General features: G+C 37.0%; 1 protein-coding gene across 1 annotated transcript in view; it reads left to right on the top strand.

Annotated features, from left to right (window-relative positions):
• LOC145665027 (WD repeat-containing protein 3) overlaps positions 1-21,257 on the top strand; it is a 63,346-nt gene extending 42,089 nt beyond the window's left edge. The window contains exons 12-15 of the mRNA XM_081732244.1: positions 7,543-7,788; positions 11,077-11,264; positions 16,676-16,898; positions 20,976-21,257. Coding sequence (XP_081588370.1) covers positions 7,543-7,788; positions 11,077-11,264; positions 16,676-16,898; positions 20,976-21,140 — 822 coding nt within the window. The 3' untranslated portion in view covers positions 21,141-21,257. The remainder of the gene's footprint in view (positions 1-7,542; positions 7,789-11,076; positions 11,265-16,675; positions 16,899-20,975) is intronic.
• Positions 21,258-22,161: the final 904 nt, after the last annotated feature.

Below are 22,161 nucleotides of genomic sequence, written 5' to 3'. Positions count from 1 at the left end.
ATCTCCAGATGTACAACTTAATTTTGTAGGCAAGTGTCTCTTCTCTGTATCTTTTTTATGAACCTAATATTTATACTGAATATTTTTAATTAAAATACTATGAAAATTGTTGATAAATGCCACAACGATTGGAAGAAAGGTATGCTTGCCATTTTATGTCTGTTGTATCTCCACTGTTACCAGATACCTTAATCTCATGATATATACGAGGGTAATTTAAAAATTATCCGCAATTTTGATATAACTCCTCTTACATTGTTCATATCGACCTCTGTCCTCGTGTATTTTATTGTTATGCTGTTGTGGTCATCCTTCTTCCTTTTGTTGCAGATAGATCATGGCTGCTCCATTAAAAATTTGCACCAAAGAGGAACAACGAGCAGTGATCCGGTTTTTGTGGTCGTAATGTGTATCAGAGGCCCCAATCCATCAAAGACTTGTGGCACATACGGGAACAGTGTCTTATCGCAATGGAGTGTCTACGAATGAATTGAAAAATTCAAAAATGGTCGCACAAGTGTTATGCACGATGGAGCCGGATGACTATCTACGGCCACAAATGATCGTGTACGTAACATGGTTCTGTTAGACAGACGAGTGCCTATTGACTTTCGTGCCGAAAGTCGTTGATAGATTGCTGCCCCTGATACACTTTCCGACCGCAAAACCCGGATCACTGTTCGTTGTTCCTCTTTGATGCAAACTTCTAATGGAACAGCCATGATCTATCTGCAACAAAAGGAAGACGAATAGAGGAATTAGGATCAAACTTCCATAGCATGACCACAACAGCATAACAACAAAAGGAAGACAAATAGATTAATTAGGATCAACCTTTCATAGCATGACCACAACAGCATAACAACAAAAGGAAGACAAATGGAGGAATTAGGATCAAACTTTCATAGCATGACCACAACAGCATAACAACAAAAGGAAGACAAATGGAGGAATTAGGATCAAACTTTCATAGCATGACCACAACAGCATAACAACAAAAGGAAGACAAATGGAGGAATTAGGATCAAACTTTCATAGCATGATCACAACAGCATAACAACAAAAGGAAGACAAATGGAGGAATTAGGATCAAACTTTCATAGCATGATCACAACAGCATAACAACAAAAGGAAGACAAATGGAGGAATTAGGATCAAACTTTCATAGCATGACCACAACAGCATAATAACAAAAGGAAGACAAATGGAGGAATTAGGATCAACCGTTCATAGCATGACCACAACAGCATAACAACAAAAGGAAGACAAATGGAGGAATTAGGATCAAACTTTCATAGCATGACCACAACAGCATAACAACAAAAGGAAGACAAATGGAGGAATTAGGATCAAACTTTCATAGCATGACCACAACAACATAACAACAAAAGGAAGACAAATGGATTGATTAGGATCAAACTTTCATAGCATGACCACAACAGCATAACAACAAAAGGAAGACAAATGGAGGAATTAGGATCAAACTTTCATAGCATGACCACAACAGCATAACAACAAAAGGAAGACAAATGGAGGAATTAGGATCAAACTTTCATAGCATGATCACAACAGCATAACAACAAAAGGAAGACAAATGGAGGAATTAGGATCAAACTTTCATAGCATGACCACAACAGCATAATAACAAAAGGAAGACAAATGGAGGAATTAGGATCAACCGTTCATAGCATGACCACAACAGCATAACAACAAAAGGAAGACAAATGGAGGAATTAGGATCAAACTTTCATAGCATGACCACAACAGCATAACAACAAAAGGAAGACAAATGGAGGAATTAGGATCAAACTTTCATAGCATGACCACAACAACATAACAACAAAAGGAAGACAAATGGATTGATTAGGATCAAACTTTCATAGCATGACCACAACAGCATAACAACAAAAGGAAGACAAATGGAGGAATTAGGATCAAACTTTCATAGCATGACCACAACAGCATAATAACAAAAGGAAGACAAATGGAGGAATTAGGATCAAACTTTCATAGCATGACCACAACAGCATAACAACAAAAGGAAGACAAATGGAGGAATTAGGATCAAACTTTCATAGCATGATCACAACAGCATAATAACAAAAGGAAGACAAATGGAGGAATTAGGATCAAACTTTCATAGCATGATCACAACAGCATAACAACAAAAGGAAGACAAATGGAGGAATTAGGATCAAACTTTCATAGCATGACCACAACAACATAACAACAAAAGGAAGACAAATGGATTGATTAGGATCAAACTTTCATAGCATGACCACAACAGCATAACAACAAAAGGAAGACAAATGGAGGAATTAGGATCAACCTTTCATAGCATGACCACAACAGCATAACAACAAAAGGAAGACAAATGGAGGAATTAGGATCAACCTTTCATAGCATGACCACAACAAAAGGAAGACAAATGGAGGAATTAGGATCAACATTTCATAGCATGATCACAACAGCATAACAACAAAAGGAAGACAAATGGAGGAATTAGGATCAACCTTTCATAGCATGACCACAACAGCATAACAACAAAAGGAAGACAAATGGAGGAATTAGGATCAACCTTTCATAGCATGACCACAACAGCATAACAACAAAAGGAAGACAAATGGAGGAATTAAGATCAACCTTTCATAGCATGACCACAACAAAAGGAAGACAAATGGAGGAATTAGGATCAACCGTTCATAGCATGACCACAACAGCATAACAACAAAAGGAAGACAAATGGAGGAATTAGGATCAAACTTCCATAGCATGATCACAACAGCATAACAACAAAAGGAAGACAAATGGAGGAATTAAGATCAACCTTTCATAGCATGACCACAACAGCATAGCAACAAAAGGAAAACAAATGGAGGAATTAGGATCAACCTTTCATAGCATGACCACAACAGCATAACAACAAAAGGAAGACAAATGGAGGAATTAGGATCAAACTTTCATAGCATGACCACAACAGCATAACAAAAGGAAGACAAATGGAGGAATTAGGATCAACCTTTCATAGCATGACCACAACAGCATAACAACAAAAGGAAGACAAATGGAGAAATTAGGATCAATTTTCCATAGCATGACCACAACAGCATAACAACAAAAGGAAGACAAATGGAGGAATTAAGATCAACCTTTCATAGCATGACCACAACAGCATAACAACAAAAGGAAGACAAATGGAGGAATTAGGATCAACCTTTCATAGCATGACCACAACAGCATAACAACAAAAGGAAGACAAATGGAGGAATTAGGATCAACCTTTCATAGCATGACCACAACAGCATAACAACAAAAGGAAGACAAATGGAGGAATTAAGATCAACCTTTCATAGCATGACCACAACAAAAGGAAGACAAATGGAGGAATTAGGATCAACCGTTCATAGCATGAGCACAACAGCATAACAACAAAAGGAAGACAAATGGAGGAATTAGGATCAAACTTCCATAGCATGACCACAACAGCATAACAACAAAAGGAAGACAAATGGAGGAATTAAGATCAACCTTTCATAGCATGACCACAACAAAAGGAAGACAAATGGAGGAATTAGGATCAACCGTTCATAGCATGACCACAACAGCATAACAACAAAAGGAAGACAAATGGAGGAATTAAGATCAACCTTTCATAGCATGACCACAACAGCATAACAACAAAAGGAAGACAAATGGAGGAATTAGGATCAAACTTCCATAGCATGATCACAACAGCATAACAACAAAAGGAAGACAAATGGAGGAATTAAGATCAACCTTTCATAGCATGACCACAACAGCATAGCAACAAAAGGAAGACAAATGGAGGAATTAGGATCAACCTTTCATAGCATGACCACAACAGCATAACAACAAAAGGAAGACAAATGGAGGAATTAGGATCAACCTTTCATAGCATGACCACAACAGCATAACAACAAAAGGAAGACAAATGGAGGAATTAGGATCAACCTTTCATAGCATGACCACAACAGCATAACAACAAAAGGAAGACAAATGGAGAAATTAGGATCAATTTTCCATAGCATGACCACAACAGCATAACAACAAAAGGAAGACAAATGGAGGAATTAAGATCAACCTTTCATAGCATGACCACAACAGCATAACAACAAAAGGAAGACAAATGGAGGAATTAGGATCAACCTTTCATAGCATGACCACAACAGCATAACAACAAAAGGAAGACAAATGGAGGAATTAGGATCAACCTTTCATAGCATGACCACAACAGCATAACAACAAAAGGAAGACAAATGGAGGAATTAAGATCAACCTTTCATAGCATGACCACAACAAAAGGAAGACAAATGGAGGAATTAGGATCAACCGTTCATAGCATGACCACAACAGCATAACAACAAAAGGAAGACAAATGGAGGAATTAGGATCAAACTTCCATAGCATGACCACAACAGCATAACAACAAAAGGAAGACAAATGGAGGAATTAAGATCAACCTTTCATAGCATGACCACAACAAAAGGAAGACAAATGGAGGAATTAGGATCAACCGTTCATAGCATGACCACAACAGCATAACAACAGAAGGAAGACAAATGGAGGAATTAGGATCAAACTTCCATAGCATGATCACAACAGCATAACAACAAAAGGAAGACAAATGGAGGAATTAAGATCAACCTTTCATAGCATGACCACAACAGCATAGCAACAAAAGGAAGACAAATGGAGGAATTATGATCAACCTTTCATAGCATGACCACAACAGCATAACAACAAAAGGAAGACAAATGGAGGAATTAGGATCAACCTTTCATAGCATGACCACAACAAAAGGAAGACAAATGGAGGAATTAGGATCAACCTTTCATAGCATGACCACAACAAAAGGAAGACAAATGGAGGAATTAGGATCAACCTTTCATAGCATGACCACAACAGCATAACAACAAAAGGAAGACAAATGGAGGAATTAGGATCAACCTTTCATAGCATGACCACAACAGCATAACAACAAAAGGAAGACAAATGGAGGAATTAGGATCAAACTTTCATAGCATGACCACAACAGCATAACAACAAAAGGGAGACAAATAAAGGAATTAGGATCAAACTTTCATAGCATGACCACAACAGCATAACAACAAAAGGAAGACAAATGGAGGAATTAGGATCAACCTTTCATAGCATGACCACAACAGCATAACAACAAAAGGGAGACAAATAAAGGAATTAGGATCAACCTTTCATAGCATGACCACAACAGCATAACAACAAAAGGAAGACAAATGGAGGAATTAGGATCAACCTTTCATAGCATGACCACAACAGCATAACAACAAAAGGGAGACAAATAAAGGAATTAGGATCAACCTTTCATAGCATGACCACAACAGCATAACAACAAAAGGAAGACAAATGGAGGAATTAGGATCAAACTTTCATAGCATGACCACAACAGCATAACAACAAAAGGGAGACAAATAAAGGAATTAGGATCAACCTTTCATAGCATGACCACAACAGCATAACAACAAAAGGAAGACAAATGGAGGAATTAGGATCAACCTTTCATAGCATGACCACAACAGCATAACAACAAAAGGAAGACAAATGGAGGAATTAGGATCAACCTTTCATAGCATGACCACAACAAAAGGAAGACAAATGGAGGAATTAGGATCAACCTTTCATAGCATGACCACAACAGCATAACAACAAAAGGAAGACAAATGGAGGAATTAGGATCAACCTTTCATAGCATGACCACAACAAAAGGAAGACAAATGGAGGAATTAGGATCAACCTTTCATAGCATGACCACAACAAAAGGAAGACAAATGGAGGAATTAGGATCAACCTTTCATAGCATGACCACAACAGCATAACAACAAAAGGAAGACAAATGGAGGAATTAGGATCAACCTTTCATAGCATGACCACAACAGCATAACAACAAAAGGAAGACAAATGGAGGAATTAGGATCAAGCTTTCATAGCATGACCACAACAGCATAACAACAAAAGGAAGACAAATGGAGGAATTAGGATCAACCTTTCATAGCATGACCACAACAGCATAACAACAAAAGGAAGACAAATGGATTAATTAGGATCAACGTTTCATAGCATGACCACAACAGCATAGCAATGAAATGCACGAGGACAGATGTTAGTATGAACAATGTAAGAAGAGTTATGTCATAATTGCATATAATTTTGACTTACCCTCGTATAAGCCTATTAGACACCATGACTAAGGTTGATGGATTAAGGTTGTTAGATTTATTGTACAGATGTTTAGTGTAAATTTTAGGCTCAAAATAAAAAAGAGATAGGAAATGTACTTGGCTGCGGAATTAAGCTGAACGTGAGACGATGTCTGCTGGAAAATAGGTCGACGAGATATAACAATCAATTTAACGATTAATACAACGTAAAGGTAAAATATATATATGCATGTGCAAGTTACGTAAAATGTGAAATTTATATAATTTTATATACACAGAATAATTTGCTATAAATGAATTATTTATGTTTTTAGCTTTACCTATTTTTCGTATAGTATAGTGTATAACCATTTATGTCTATAACTAAATATTTATGATTTTTAAATGTTAGTTGGCATTTATTTAGTTATTATGATGGTTTGGGCTGTTCATTTGATAGGTTGGGTATCGTGGTGGTTCTACCTTTTATCGTGTTAAACTTCTAAAAATATCTTCTTTTTTTTTTCTTATTTCATTCCTCCTCACCATTATGCCACAGTTAAAATTTTAAAAAAGTCCAAAGCCACCTTTTCTTTCGAAAATTCTATACAATACTGTTATCTCTCTCTTTCTCTGTTTTATCTCTCTTTTTCTCTCTCTCTTTGTTTCTCTCTCGCTCTGTGTGTGTGTGTCCGTCCCTATAATTACAATGCCATTCATGATAAGAAATTTGTTTCTAGTATGTAGTCTCAAGCCGTTTTCTCACCCTGAAGTATCAAAGCTGTTTGCTCATGAGAGCGTACATATTTCAAAATACAGCTCCGCTTTCTACCTTTAAATATGACTTCCATTTTTTGTGTTATGTGTAGCCCAACATAAGATCCGAACCATGAGCTTTCACGGGAAATCGATGTCTGGTTACCTATACCGAAGGTAGGAACACTAACCTTTTATTTCTAACTTCGAAAGAGCTGTAAGCCCTGCCTGCTGGTCTAGTTGCTAGCACACGCATTTGGTGGTAGATTCTTGAAATTCTTGATATTAGTGGTAGGTTCTTGAAATTCTCGAAATTGGTTGTAGATTTTTGAAATTCTTGAAATTGGTGGTAGATTCTTGAAATTTGAGCACATGACCGGTGATTTAAACTGTAGGGGTACATCTTATATAGCCTCGGTGCTGAAAAAGGGCACTAAGCTTCAACTAATCAAAAGAGCTGTAAATAGGTGAGTATGCTGAAGTAACAATTAGTTAGTAACGTAAACCGTTAGCTGTTTTAAAATTCTTAATGTTTTATTTACTTATTTAAACATATTTAATCGATACAATAACACATTTCTTTGTGGTGTAGGGCCACCGTGGCGAGGCATGGAGTCTGGCTGTGAGTGGTAACGGCAAGTATGTGGTCAGTTGTGGAGGCGATCGAGTTCTTCGTCTGTGGGAGAGAACCTCTGAGCCTCTGGTGCTGGAAGATCAAGAAGAAGAGGAGAGAGAGGAGGAAGAAGCGAATGCTCTGGCCACGGGGGAAGACAGAGTCATTCCAGGAGTCTCTGCACAAGACCTTCCTTCGAAGAAGACCGTGGGCAGCGAGAAGGCGGTAAGACGAATCATTTTATTTTATTTATTTATTATTATTATTATTATTTTACACTACTAATTATTTCAGATTAGTGCTTATGAGAAAAGTTATGGAAATTTTAACCGTCTGAGTTATTCAAATTCCCAGTTATTGACTAGAATTCATTTGCTAGTGAATGAAGAATCGCACTGACAATATTTAACCTTTTCGGGATTTTTAAGGTAAATTTTATACTTTCAATCAAGCAACTACTGCATCATTACTATTTATCGTAGGATTTTGGTTCGTACCTCATTCTCTTCAGAATAAAACAACCATCCAAGTGATACTGTTCGCATGTTCGTATCATATACCTGAAAAGGAGAATTCGAGGAAAATGCGATTTTTCGCTTGAAAAATTTCCTTTTTCTAAAGTTTAGACCCTTCTGGACCGGCCCTGTATTAACGTATAGATCTCAAAATCACTTGAAAAATACTAAGTGGAAAACCATAACACATGTACTCTGTCTGATCGTTATGTCGACGACATATGTGTTCTCTGATCCCATAAAGTCTTTTAGACAGCATTTGCGACAAAAAAATAAGCCTTTTGCGTTGTACTCGTGAAGGCCAAACAGATGACGTCATGACCCCCACCAACTTGACGAGCTCCATGTCAAAACACATGTAACCTGTTTTGCAGTGCATGTACGACAGATCAATAAAAATAATCCAGCACTAATAGATGTTAAATGGGCGTTTTAACAATAGACACACGTATGGTATATATATATATATATATATATATATATATATATATATATATTAATATGTGTATGTGTGTGTACACCATGGAATATTCTGTATATATCTTTTACCAGATTTATTTTGCTGGCCATAAAATCTTGAAAAAGTTCTTATAGAGTATTGAGAGCCGATCGTCTTGCAATAAATACGAGCACAGGCCATAAAATTTGTACGCTCATCATGATAGAAATGCGGTAGGGATCTGGAGTTGGTTCTCGCATCCTTTTCCACAAATTCACTTCCTATTGCCTTACATTTCTCACGTGTTTGGATCAGTCTGCTAATACAATCTGCATAAAAGTTGGTGAGTGAAGGCACCTCAGGTTTTCACTGCTTAACGACCACCTCAACCGTAAAATGTCTATCCCGCAAATGTTTCTTCACATTTGGTAAAAGTATGTAGCTGGGCAGGGCAAGATCTGGTGAATATAGTGGCTGAGGCAAAGTGGCACACACTGGTACACAAAAATGAGTGTTTCCGCCTGCTCTGAATGCCGGTGTATTCTCCGTTAGCAGTAGCACACCCTTTGAGAACAAACCCCGTCTCTTTGCTTTAATAGCATTCCGTAATTTTTGCAGCAGGTTACTGTAATAAATTCCTGTGGTTGTAGCACTTTTTGTATGTATTCAGTCAGGATTACAACTTTATGGTCCCAAAATATGAACATGAGCTTGATAGATGAATGCTGCACTGTAGGGCTTTGGGAGTAAGGGACGAGGTATGTATCTATGTTTTAATAATTTCTTGAGTTTTAGGAAGAAATATTAGGTTGATGCGAATGGAATGTCCGCTTTGACGTCTGATGGAAAACTCTCCTCAGCAACACAACACAGGGATGGACTGAGATCACATACATCTAACGTCATAAACTCTATGCACGTCCAACATATAGGCTGGGAGCTTATTTATGCATTATTTTTGATATGCCCAGCTCAGACAATTTAATCCTTTTATTTACCTTTAAACAAATAGTGTAACTAATCGTTGTACGTTCTCGCAACAGTATAGCAGCAACGAGCAAATGAAGCAGCCAACGGCCTTGGCAATCAACAATAGCCAATCACAATCATACCTGTGCTTACGTCACTTTGGTAGGTGAGACTCAGTGAGCAGCGGGGACAAAGAAGAAGCTGCGACGTAGCCAGCATTAGGCGCCAAGACACTTTCTACGATAGGAAGCATTTCACACTCGCTGCGACAAAAGTTCATAAAGAAATGTAAAATTTTGCATATCCGTTTATAATTTTGTAATCAAAGGGCATCCACATATTCTGTTGTCAGAATATTACCTATCATTTGTAAAGATATGTAAGTATCATAGTATCAAATATAAGCTTTATTTATGCGTATCATTGACGTTATTCTGACCCAGACATTATCACCTCGTGTTTTACCAATTGGTTGTGCATGGTACAGAATATATATTAATGCTAGCAAATTATTGTGGTAAGTTGTTTTTCAGATCAACCGATGCTGAAGTTTTGTCCTATTCGTAAGTTTAAGGTTGTTATTTGAATTTTTGTCTATGTGTGGTTAGCGGTGAAAGAAGCTATTGCTTTTGTGATAACTTGTTTCGTCTTTTAACGCTCGAGTGAAAAATTTGATTAATGACTATCTACTGTAATGTTTGCTCTACTTGAATTACCATCCTATGGAGTAAACATCACAATGTGTTACTGAAAAGGATCGCATGAAAATGCACCATGGAGAACACATTGAATCCTCGTTCGAGAGAATGACTGTGACCCGAATTCTTTATCGTTGAAAATGATGTTCTTGCTATGCCATTCGAATTGATACCTATTTTCCAGCGTTAACTAAAGTGAAGGTACACTCATGTTCAAAATGATTGTCGCATATCTATAAATGTCTTCTTGTAAGAATATAATTTAATAATGATTTTGCAGGGTACTTTTAATACTGATACTGTGTGTATAATCGGGAAATGTATATTCGTGGTAAATTTCATAGAAAAATAATTATAAATACGAAAATTAGAATGAGTAAAACAAAATGTTGCTAAATGGACAAGAAAGTTTTATTTTCGTTTTATTGTTCTTATTTACTGCTCTTTTGACATGAAATTTGCCACATACATGTCTTTGCCGATTATACACATACCAACATTGTAGGAAATAACGGTCGAATTCGTTATCAAATTATATTCCTATAACACACTTACAGACATACGACAATAATTTTGGACATGAGTGTACATGTAACAACTTCAAGGAAATTTACCAAATACCACCATAGAACACCATATCACCATAGGTTGTTGGAAAGATAACAAATGAATGTTTAAGGCAAGCTCACTCCTGTCGAAATAGAAACCCTATCTCTCATATGTTACATTGTATTATGATACAAGAATTTCGAATGAAAAATTTATTCAGCAAACGGAGGCAAATTTCAGTTATCGATTTCATTGTGTTTACAGAGATGGAGTGACTTTTGGATTTTTTTCGAAAGTGTTTTTAGATTTTGCGAAGTTACATGAAAATGTGTTTTTATTTTAGGCTGAGCAATTGTTAGAGGCTTTGGAAGTGTGCCGCACCTACAAGGAACAATTGGATGAGCACGAAGCTCTGGTTAAATCCTCAGGAAAAGCTATTCCATCTCCGACGATTCCACTGTTAATGACAGCGTATCAAACAAAGACAATTGAAGATTTTTTGTTGGCTGTTTTACAAAAAATAAGATCAAGGTAATTAGTATACGTGTTTTTATTTAGTGTTCGTCGTAAGTAATGAACTCTTCTATTTACTTATTAAGCGTATGAGACACATCATATTACCTTAAATTCACCTAGTAATGTTCCTCTTCAATTGTTCTCCAATATTTTGAGTGAGACTCTCGGTAATTCATCTTCAGGGGTACACAATAGCTTTTTCCTTTCCAAAGGCGAGCTCCCTCGTGGCTAAATGGGAGACCCAGGTTCGATTCCCGGCGGAAGCTCATGTGGTTCGGATCCCATGTTAAGCTGTAGGTCCACTGTCATATAGCCTTGCTGCTGAACGGGACGCTACACTGAAATTAACTCAACACTTTTCCAAAGGGCAAGTCTCTTTCACAACACGATCCTTCAGGTTGTTTTTGTGTCGAAAAAGTAATTATTTATGAATAGTGAATACAGTTTTATTGGTACTTGTGGTCACCTATCTTTAAGAACAGGTTGTGGCATAAATCAAACACTTCCGGTGTAACGTTCATCACTAAATGTTTTTACAATCAATAAGTGTCCGAAGATTAATTCCATCTTCACTCTAATCTGTCTACTAAAATCGGAAATGATAGACATCTGCTGCCACTTCCGGTTTAAACATTGAGAAAATAGCACCAAACTCCTTCACGTGGTGTACACTTGATCCCGACACTTGTTTCCTTTCCAAGAATATTTGGAAGGAAGTATTTAGGTCCCAGTTTACTTGGGTTGTTTTAAAGTCTATTGTACGGTGTTAGTGCTCAGTATAATTATGGACGTTAATTATTACACACTTACAAGGAAAGTACTTAGGCTCGAACGGATGAATACGCACAAAAAGGAAAGCATGTGTAATGTTAGCAGCCCGGAAGCAGACAGTGATGTCCGTTTTTCTGGAGGATGCTGTAAACGTCCGCAAGAGCAGGGCAAAGTAGAGCACGTGCCATAATTACAGGGCGTCTATACTGTCTGACTCCGAGCCATTTTCTGTAGAAAAGGGTTGGGTGAATGAAAAGATAGACGAACACGTATCCCATTATCTTTAGATGCACATATTTTGAATGAAAAAATTGTGTCCCAGGGTCACCCGAAGGGTCCCAGACAGGGTCCAACCAAAATTTTCAAATAGTAAGGGGGTCAAGTAGTATATCATTGGAAAGGTATTGTGAAAAGAAACAAGATGAAGCAAGTACCGAGTCTCTACGCTCACCCTGTACATAATGGTAGATAGTCAAAATGACAACACAGTTGTCATGAAAGAGTCTATGACCACCATTTTGCATGGGGTGAGCATACAGACTTGGGACTTCTTGCAGATTGTTTCTTTTCACAATACCTTTTAAACGATATACTTCTTCACCCACCTTTCCATTTGAAAATTGTGAGGTGGACCCTGCGGGGGCCCCTGGGGTAATACGTTTTCATTCAACATGTTTTCCCCAAAAAATAATGGGATACGTGTGCGCCGATGTTTCCATCCACTCAAACGTTTCCGCAAAAATGGCCCGGAGTCAGAATTTATAGACGCCCTGTCAGCATGGTATGCTCTTGCGGTCGTTTACACCAGATTGCAGAAAAACGGACATTGCTATTTGCTTCAGGGGTGCTAACATTACACATGCTTTCGTATTTATGCGAATTTGACCGTCAAGGAAAGTACGTAAGTTCGACCGAAAACATACGCATAGAAATAAGAGTATGAATAGTGTTAGTACCCCTAAAGTGATAGGTGATGTCAGTTTGCCTGCAAGATGGTGCAAATTTGCACCAATAGCTAACGCTACACAGGGGCAAAGAGAGCCCTCCTCATGTCTACCGCTACACTACGTCCAACAGTTAAGCTGAAACGGTAGTTCTTCGCATGAGAAAAGGTTGAATATGTAGTGAGACGTCAAGTGGCGCGGAGAGTGATGATCAAACCAATGAATGTAGTGCGATTGGTTGGATTGAAAGTGAAAAGAAATGCAAGGTACGTCATTAGGAAGGAATTGATCTGGAAGATGAGACATTTGCATGTTTTCTAGAAGAATTAATTATGCAAAAATATGGAAATCAGTTAGAAATCGAAAGTCTCCGAACATTAGAACGCAGTAGTGAGGATTTTGTAGAGAATGAAGAGGAAGAAGTGAGAACGTATAATGACACTGTAAGTCCTGCAACGGATAATGAAAGTAGCCAAAGTGAATACGAACCGTCGTCGAAAAGGTGTAATGTTGACAATGTGATGACACAGTTTACTGGTATCACACTAGAGAACATATTCGAGGATTATTACATGCGCGGAATCGGCAAAAAAAAAAAAAAAAAAAATCCTGCAACGATACCCGAAACTGAAGACAAAAAGCAATATTAAATACGTATTACAATATGTAGCCAAGAACGGCAAAACGGCTGCGTTCAAAGGAAATCGTACACTACAGTTAAAGACAATCAAGCAGGGCACCATAGCAAAGTTTGATGAAGCGCGAGCTATGGGAGCTAACGCCCTGTAATTATGGCATATGATCTACTTTGCCCTGCTCTTGCGGACGTTTACAGCATCATGCAGAAAAACGGACGTCACTGTTTGCTTCCGGGATACTAACATTACACATTCCGGGATACTGACATTACTTTCAATTATTTATGAAGTTATTTATTTTTTTAAAGTGGTTAACAAAATAGTGTTCCTCAATTTTGACGTTCCCCTATTTGGATGTCTAATATCTTCGGACGGAAGAAGTGAAAAAGACGTAAGTTCAAAATAGCGTAGGCTGAACAATAGAAGAAGAGGACTGCTAACATCAAGAAATCTGTTGTTGGACGTTCGAAAACGATTTATTAAGACCTTAGTGTGGAGCGTGGTACTTTACGGATCAGAGACATGGACATTGAGAAAAGGTGAAATTCCGAAGCGAGAAGCATTTGAAATGTGGTGTTGGCGCAGAATGCTGCGCATATCATGGACCGAAAGGAAAAGGAATGAAGACGTACTAAAGGAAGCTAATGAAGGACGACAGATCATGAAGATAATAGTAAAAAGAAGAAACAGTATGCTTTTCCATCTTATTTGGCACTCCGATTGGATCACCGTGTTGATAGAGGGAAAGGCAGAAGGAAAACCAGGAAGAGGAAGACCAAGGATAGAATATCTAGATGCAGTTACGAAGAAGAGATCTTATCAAAGTATAAAACAGCTCTCCCAAGGGAAAGAAGTTTTAAAATTTCCATACTACCCAGCAACCTAAGATTGAGGTGAGAAAGAAAATGAGTTTACCTGCTGTGTTGTTCAAGCACTTTTCTTTAAGATGCAATATTGTAACGTGACGGGGACATGGTGGGTCATTGGTGCAAGGGGTCCGTGGTTCGATCCCAGACCACATGAATTTGTGGCATAAACATTGTATCCTTGGATTTTCTTGGGTTCTCCCATTTCCTCCCTCATTATCATTCAAGAATTATTTCATAGTAATTGCTTTCGTCATTAACCATCCGTCTCCTTTAACCTGAAAGGTGTATTCGAGGGACGTAAAAAATAGAGATGTTATTTAAATATTGAGTCAATCCATTTTAAGTGATCAAGCATGTGCCTCTCTACCATCTCCAAAAAATCTAACTTTTTCATCTATGTTTATACTATATCAGAGTACTTCAAAACCACGATCATTGGGTTTTTAAATAATCTAGCGGCTGCAGCCATTTTACGTTTTCTTAATTTCATGCGTTTACATGGTTTTGAATATCAGCATGTATTTGTCCTACCAAATTGAACATTGCTGGGCGTCTCCAATTGTGCAGAGTTAAAACTTTGATTTCTTAACATTTTTGCCTAAAACCACTTGAAAGGGGTCAAATCAGGGCCTACAGTAGCAACATTTTTGAGACATGTTTCGGAAGAGGAAACAACTGACGTAGAGGTCTGTATTTGTGTGTGCATGTAGTACGGGGTCATAAGTTTATACACAAAAATTTGCAGACGTGTAGCTGCTCCCAAAGGCCTGAAAAAAATAATCGTAAAGTTGGGGAATTATGCCAATTCGGCATATTTCACTGTCCAATATCTCCAATGGGCCTAGATAAAAAAGATCTGAAACTTTGATAATAGTTACTTTAGCATACCATAACACACACAACAGCGCGTTTTGTGTTTTTGAGCAGTATTACCAAAGTTTGACTTTTTATCCAGGTCCATTGGAGATATTGCACAGTGAAATATGTCGAATTGGCATAATTCCCCAACTTTACGGTTTTTTCTTTCTTTTTTCTTTTTTTTTTTTTTTTCAGGCCTTTGGGGCAGATACAGATGTGTAAATTTTTGTGTATAAACTTATGACCCCGCACTACATGTACACACAAATTCAGGCCTCTACATCAGTTGTTTCCTCTTCCCAAACATGTCTTCAATGTCCAAAAATGTTGCTATGTTGCTACTGTAGGCCCTGATTTGACCCCCTTCAAGTGGTTTCAGGCAAAAATGTTAAGAGATCAAAGTTTTAGCTCTGCACAAGTTGGCGCCGCCCAGCAATTTTCAATTCGCTAGGACAAATACATGCTGAAAGCAACGTAAATGCCTGAAATCGAGAAAACACAAAATGGCGGTAGCCGCTGCGTCGCCATTGGATGTTGTAAAAAAGTAATTAATTGTGCCTTTCAAGTACTCTTATATCGACTCAACATTTCTGAACAAATTAGATTTTTTTGAAAAAGTCGAGCGGCAATTTTTCTTTTTTCTCGATCACTTAGCATGGATTGAGCTTATAGTAACTTTAAGAAATCCAGAAGAGCTACGATTTAGTCGAAAAATCAACAGTAATTATCAATTACGACTACTCCTTTGGAGTATTCTCTGCAAGTTCCAAATTTATTTTGTTTATCTCTTATTTTTACCCTAATAGAATATCTTACCTTCAATTGTAGAACCTAGATCGTTAATTTCTTCAATTGTACGTACCTAATATGTATTCCAATACATTTCGTGGAAGTACCGATTTATGAAAAGGAGTACAAAATGTATTAGCATCCATGTTCGATACCTTTCTGCCAATCGGAGGGGGAAGGGGAGCACGGTGGCTTAGTAGTAGAGCGCTTACCTCTGACGTATGGGATCTCTGATTCGATTCTCGGTCAAGCAAGTTTGTGATATCCGTGGGTTTTCTCAGAGTACTCCCGTTTCCTCTTAATTTCTCATTCCACCAATTTTTCCATCATCATTCACTTGCTTTAATCAACGTCTGCCTTAGCATAAAAGGGCATAATTGTAGGACGTTAAACTCAAAGATTTTATTTAATTTATTTCTACTAGTCGGTCTCTATCTTTGGCAATATGCAGAACACTTTAAAAATGATCCATAATTTTTACAGATGTGTTGTTACTAATTACTTTGTAAGGATTTTCAAATGACTCCATTTGTTGTCATTCTTTTTTTAAATTGCAGTGATCTGGAGGAAGCCCTTCTGTTGTTGCCATTTTCTGCTGTTTGTGAACTGTTGAATTACCTTGTCATGTTACTGGAGAAAGGCTTTGGTGTGGAATTAGTCACCCGTTGTGTGATGTTCCTCCTGAAAATTCATCATGGCCCTATTGTTAGTAATCACGCCTTGGTAGACGTCATAAGCAAACTAGAGGAATTGACGCTCCAGCAAGTCAACAAATTCAGAGTAAGTTAATATTTTGTATTGACTATGAAAGTAAAAATTGAGTGCTTTATTTACAGGAGTAATTTCAGAAGATTTTCTTCGGGAAACTTTCTCAATGTAGGGAGTTAAAAGTCTTAAAATATATAAAACGATAAGCATGCCTATCGTTATGTATGGTTGCGAAACATGGTCACTTACTCTGAGGGAAGAACATAGACTGAAAGTATTTGACAACAAGATCCTGAGACGAATATTCGGACCCAAGAGGAACGGGAATGGGGAATGGCGGAAACTTCATAACGAGGAACTACATAATTTATACGGTTTACCCAACATTGTTAGGGTCGTCAAGTCTAGTAGGCTTAGGTGGGCAGGTCATGTAGCTAGAATGGAAGAAAGTAGAAACGCTTTCAAAGTCTTGACTGGAAGACCAATCGGAAAACGACCATTAGGAAGACCTAGGCGCAGATGGGAGGACAATATTAAGACGGATCTCGCAGAGATAGGAATACAAAGTAGAAACTGGATCCAATTGGCTAAGGATAGAAGTCAGTGGAGAGCTTTTGTGAACGCGGCATTGAACCTCCGGGTTCCATAGACCATAGAGTTAGTTAGTTAGTTAGAGAGTTAAAAGTAGTACTGCGAAAATACTAGAAACCACATTGAGCATAATCGGAGATATGTCTCGCGAGGAATATTGTAACTGCGGGAAGATATTATCCACGGGCTACCCCCTGAAATCATTACTGCTTATTAAAAAAAAAAAAAAAAGTTTTAACTTTCCCGTATGTGATGATATAATTTAATTGTTTGTCTTTTATATATACAGTGTGTGGAAAAAGTCCTGGAACGGTCCAATATCTCGCGAAATATACACATTAGCAAAACAAACAAAAACGCATGTTAAATAGTTTTGAAAAAGCTATCCAATGATAGGAAACGCAAACCTGTATCCTCACCCCCTTCGGGAGTACGGGAGGTAACTTTAAAATTTTAAATGGGAAACCCCATTTCTTATTTGCACACCTGGATTCTCCAGAAAAAGGGACAGTGATTTGACCCAGAATTGAAAACCGTGCCTTCATGGATGACGCTTGAATCGGCACTCAAAAAAGGGGTGGGGTATTAAAACGTTATGAAAATGCGAATTGATAATCCCGTACTCTGTGGCCATACGATTAGTGTACAGTACCATACGGATAGCCCACCTTACACTCTGCTACGATGCTGGCCTAAGGATGTATAGGCAGCCCAAGGGTTCACATCTGGCTCCCTCTAAAATTTTCCCCCATTTATTCCATCTCGAAATTTGATAATTGGCCATCTTCCCCCCCAAAACATTAGCATGGTTACATCTAAATTTTCACCGCTTTGTTGTATGGCTAAATATTTGTTATTTTTCGTTTCCATTCCGGTTAGCTTCTCCAGAAATATTGTAGGATGTACAATTATGCTTGTTACCTTAAAATTGGATTGGGTTAAGGTCCATTTTCAATTTTGACATTGTTTGAACCAGAATTAGGATTAAAGAAAAATAATTTTTACGTAGTATATATTGGTTACGTCACTTCTAATATATAATCTGACATCAAACTTGTAAATCTGTGCGCTCAAACATACATATAATATTTCTTCATGATTTTAGTTTACTCATCAACAAATTGTAGAAATGTATCTTCTCATTACCGCTTGAACAGAAAACAAACAAAAAATCAACAATTTTTACTTACCAGTTGAGAGATTAAATTTTGTTGAATGAGCGAGCTGTAGAGACTACTTCGTACTTATATTCAAATATTCTTTTATTCTTTGTATATACATTTGTATAAGTAAGTAAATTACAATCAGTGTGCGTACTTTAAATAATACATTTTTTTTTTTTTAAAAGTTTAACTGATAGTGTTGGTTTAACAAAAGACGAAAGTGAATAAGAAAGGCTAGAAAGAACCATAATATATGAGATTGTATTTGTTTAACGAGAGAAATTGACGTGTGTTTTTAATAATGATTAGAGATTGGATATTAGGCACTAAATATATGGGAAATAGGCAGTTCAGGCATTAAAATCTGAGTATAAATAATGAAGATAAACATTCAGCAACTGAAATAAAGTCATGCATAGTGTTTAAATAACCTAAAACATAAAAGAATGAAATTACCGTTCTTTTCTAATACACATTTAGATATAATAAAAGAGTATATTGATAATGTATAATCAACATACTCTGTATATTCTTGGTACAGTAGAGCCCCGAAACCGGGTTTCAAGTTACGCACTTTGTAGTGTACGAGCAGAAATCGAGGCGTCGAACACCTGAACGTGCGTTCATAAGCATAAACAGGGTGTCTATCGGTCACGAATGTCACGAAATCAGAAAATGGTCATGAAAGTCAAGAAAATGTCACGAAATTTAGCTTTTGGGTCAAGATTTTCTTAAAATTGTACAAATATAAGTATAGACTGGAGAATTTTGATCTATTAAACGCCAAAATTCACAACCAAAAATGTCTGTAGTCGCCTTTAGACGCTACGAAATCGCAAACAAAGCACACTTCTATCACATGCATGAAAATTCGGCCCAATTCGCACCCAAATTCGGACTTAAGAATGTTACGAAATGTTATTGTTTTGTGAAGAAAAAGTCACGAAATTTCATTTTGGAATTTTAGTAGACACCCTGATAAAGGTCTAACACGCACGGAATCGCTCGCGCTGTCGTGTTCGGAAAATCTAGTCATTCCTTCTCTGGTTTTTCTTTCTTACAAACCTTCACGGCCCCGCTCGTAGTGATGGAACAGCTCCACAACCATGTGTACTACTGTCAGCAAATATCTTCAAAACTTTTGGGATTATTTTATGATGTAACTTGGAAATATACTGTTCTGTCAGTGTTTTACCTTTTTAAATTTCTGTGTTGTGTTTTATTTTTCAACTTATACTAGAACGATTGAATTCGTTGTACAGCAATTAATACATACCTATTTACTATACTGGACCTCACACCTTTACTTCTATACGTACAGTACTACCCTTCATTTTGTAGAAAGTACTGTTCGATGTTAGTCAAGTCCACATTAGCTCGGATAATCAAGGCTCTACTGTATTTGTATTTAAAAGACTTATTATTTAGACACCTTAAACTCCTCTGGTGTATTTTTTCAAAAGACATCACCTAGAAATCTTTGATCAAATTGCACACCTACATTTCAGAACTTGAAATCTTCATCCACATATTAAATAATAAGCCTTATAAATATAAAAACTAACAATACACAAGGTACGTTTACGTTATTCTCTTAATCTAGAAATTTACCTTAAAGGTTTAAAGAACATTTTTCAAAGGAAGAAGCTTGAAATTCATTTCATGTATTTCTAAAAAAATGAATTATAGCATTTTATTACGTCATACAGCAGACTAATGTTTTATTGCATTTTACACACAACAGTTAAAAAAAAAAAAGAAAAAAAACTTTCGAGTGGGAAGATAAATTATTAAGGGTGTCTTAAAAGTCCCCTGACATAGGGTAACTGTTATTATCAGAGTTACAATAAAATGTAAGAGGGGAAACCGTCTCCAAATATGATGTTTTTAATCTAAAGTGAAGAATTTTTTTTTTAAATCGGACGAGCCGTTTGGGCTGTACACTCCTTATGCGCCCGGTGTTAAATGAAAATGCAACGTTGCTATTTACATGGACCCACAACATAAGTGAATGAAGTTGCTGTTTTTTTACATGGGAACTGGCCATCGACACGTTAGCGTAAAAGACAGTCAGTAACTTCATTCACTTATGTTGTGTATCCAGGTAAATGGTAACGTTGCATTTTTATTTAACATTGGACGAATAATGAGTGTACAGCCCAAATGACTTGTCCGATTAAGAAAAATCCTTCACTTTAGATTGAAAACCTTATATTTGGAGACGATTTCCCTTCTTACATAGTGCTGTAACTCTGATAACAACAGTTACCCGATGTCAGGGGACTTTTGAGACACCCTGTATTTTAAATTTATTTTGTTAGCCTATCAATAAGGAATCATTAGTTATAATTCAACAAGATATTTTGTCATTAATTTTACTTTTCATTTATTTAAGGATTTGGTGGGTTACAATTTCCATGGTTTACAGTTCCTTCAGCGTGAGATTGAGTCATGGGAAGGAGTTCAGTTGTTCAGAGACGCAACGCAAAGTAAAAAGGAGAGACAGAGAAAGCAGAAGAGAAAAGAAAGGGCTATTAAACGGGCACTCATCACCTTATGAGGCTCCTCAATCTACGTAAATGAAAAGTCTTTGTATTACATACGTATGTATATAAATGAACCTTGTATACGTCATTCTGTAAATAAAATCAATAAAATCTATTTTCTTTTATGCGAACCAGTCTTGGTGATTACTGACATTTTCTTGTTTGTAATTTAAATGTAAAATGGTAATTTTTATAAACGTTATTAGCTCCCGGCCTAAGCATACGGGAACTTAGAGTTTCACTCCAGGTGTACATGTATCTGGTGCCTTATTTCCTGGCAAGGCGAAGCGTACGGTGAGTAGTCGATTTGCCCAACAACCCGTTGTTCCAGCTCTGTAATAAAATTTTCAATTCCTTGCCAGATCATACGGTTGTAACGAACTGATGTTATCAGTTAATTCAATTCTGTATTAAAATCCGCAAGAATACGGCCTAGTTTTTCGCTAATTACATCATGATACATTTCTACTAGTCGGTTAATATAAGACTGGAAAGAACTATCAATTATTAATAACTAATCAAAAACCTTATAATTACGTTTTCCGTTAACTTCCGTATTGGAAGGTCCAGAAATCTGCATGCAATACATTAGTATCCGTGAAGGTTTCAAATTCTGATAATCTGGTACCCTCATTTTCAATCTGGATAGGAGTGACTGCCTACTTCAAATTTAGTTTGCTGGTTTTCAGGGTGTTATTTACTGACCTGCTGATCATGAGCGAATGTTCACCGAGTTCCCTTTACACAAACCCTGAAAGTATAAAACAGGGGGGCTACAAGTTGACTGCTTATTTGGTGGGTTTTGCATTTTTTTTCAGTCAAATTGTGTGATTCAATAAGATATTCACCAGAATTGTCCTATTTCTATTTCTTCCAGAATTTCAGTCCTATTAGTACTGTTAACTGACAGATTATTGCTCAGTTTATTATTATTATTATTATTTCTATTTAATGAACAAGTGGATTGCTTTGCGTATTATGAAACAACGGTACATTTTGAAAATACGGGTTTTAGTATTAAAACCAAAATTGGTA

This window comes from Thermobia domestica, chromosome 1, assembly GCF_964235325.1.
Source record: "Thermobia domestica chromosome 1, izTheDome1.hap1.1, whole genome shotgun sequence".
In the NCBI taxonomy this organism is placed as follows: domain Eukaryota; kingdom Metazoa; phylum Arthropoda; class Insecta; order Zygentoma; family Lepismatidae; genus Thermobia; species Thermobia domestica.
Note: the sequence above shows the minus strand (reverse complement) of the source record. Positions and strands in the feature narration are given on the sequence as shown.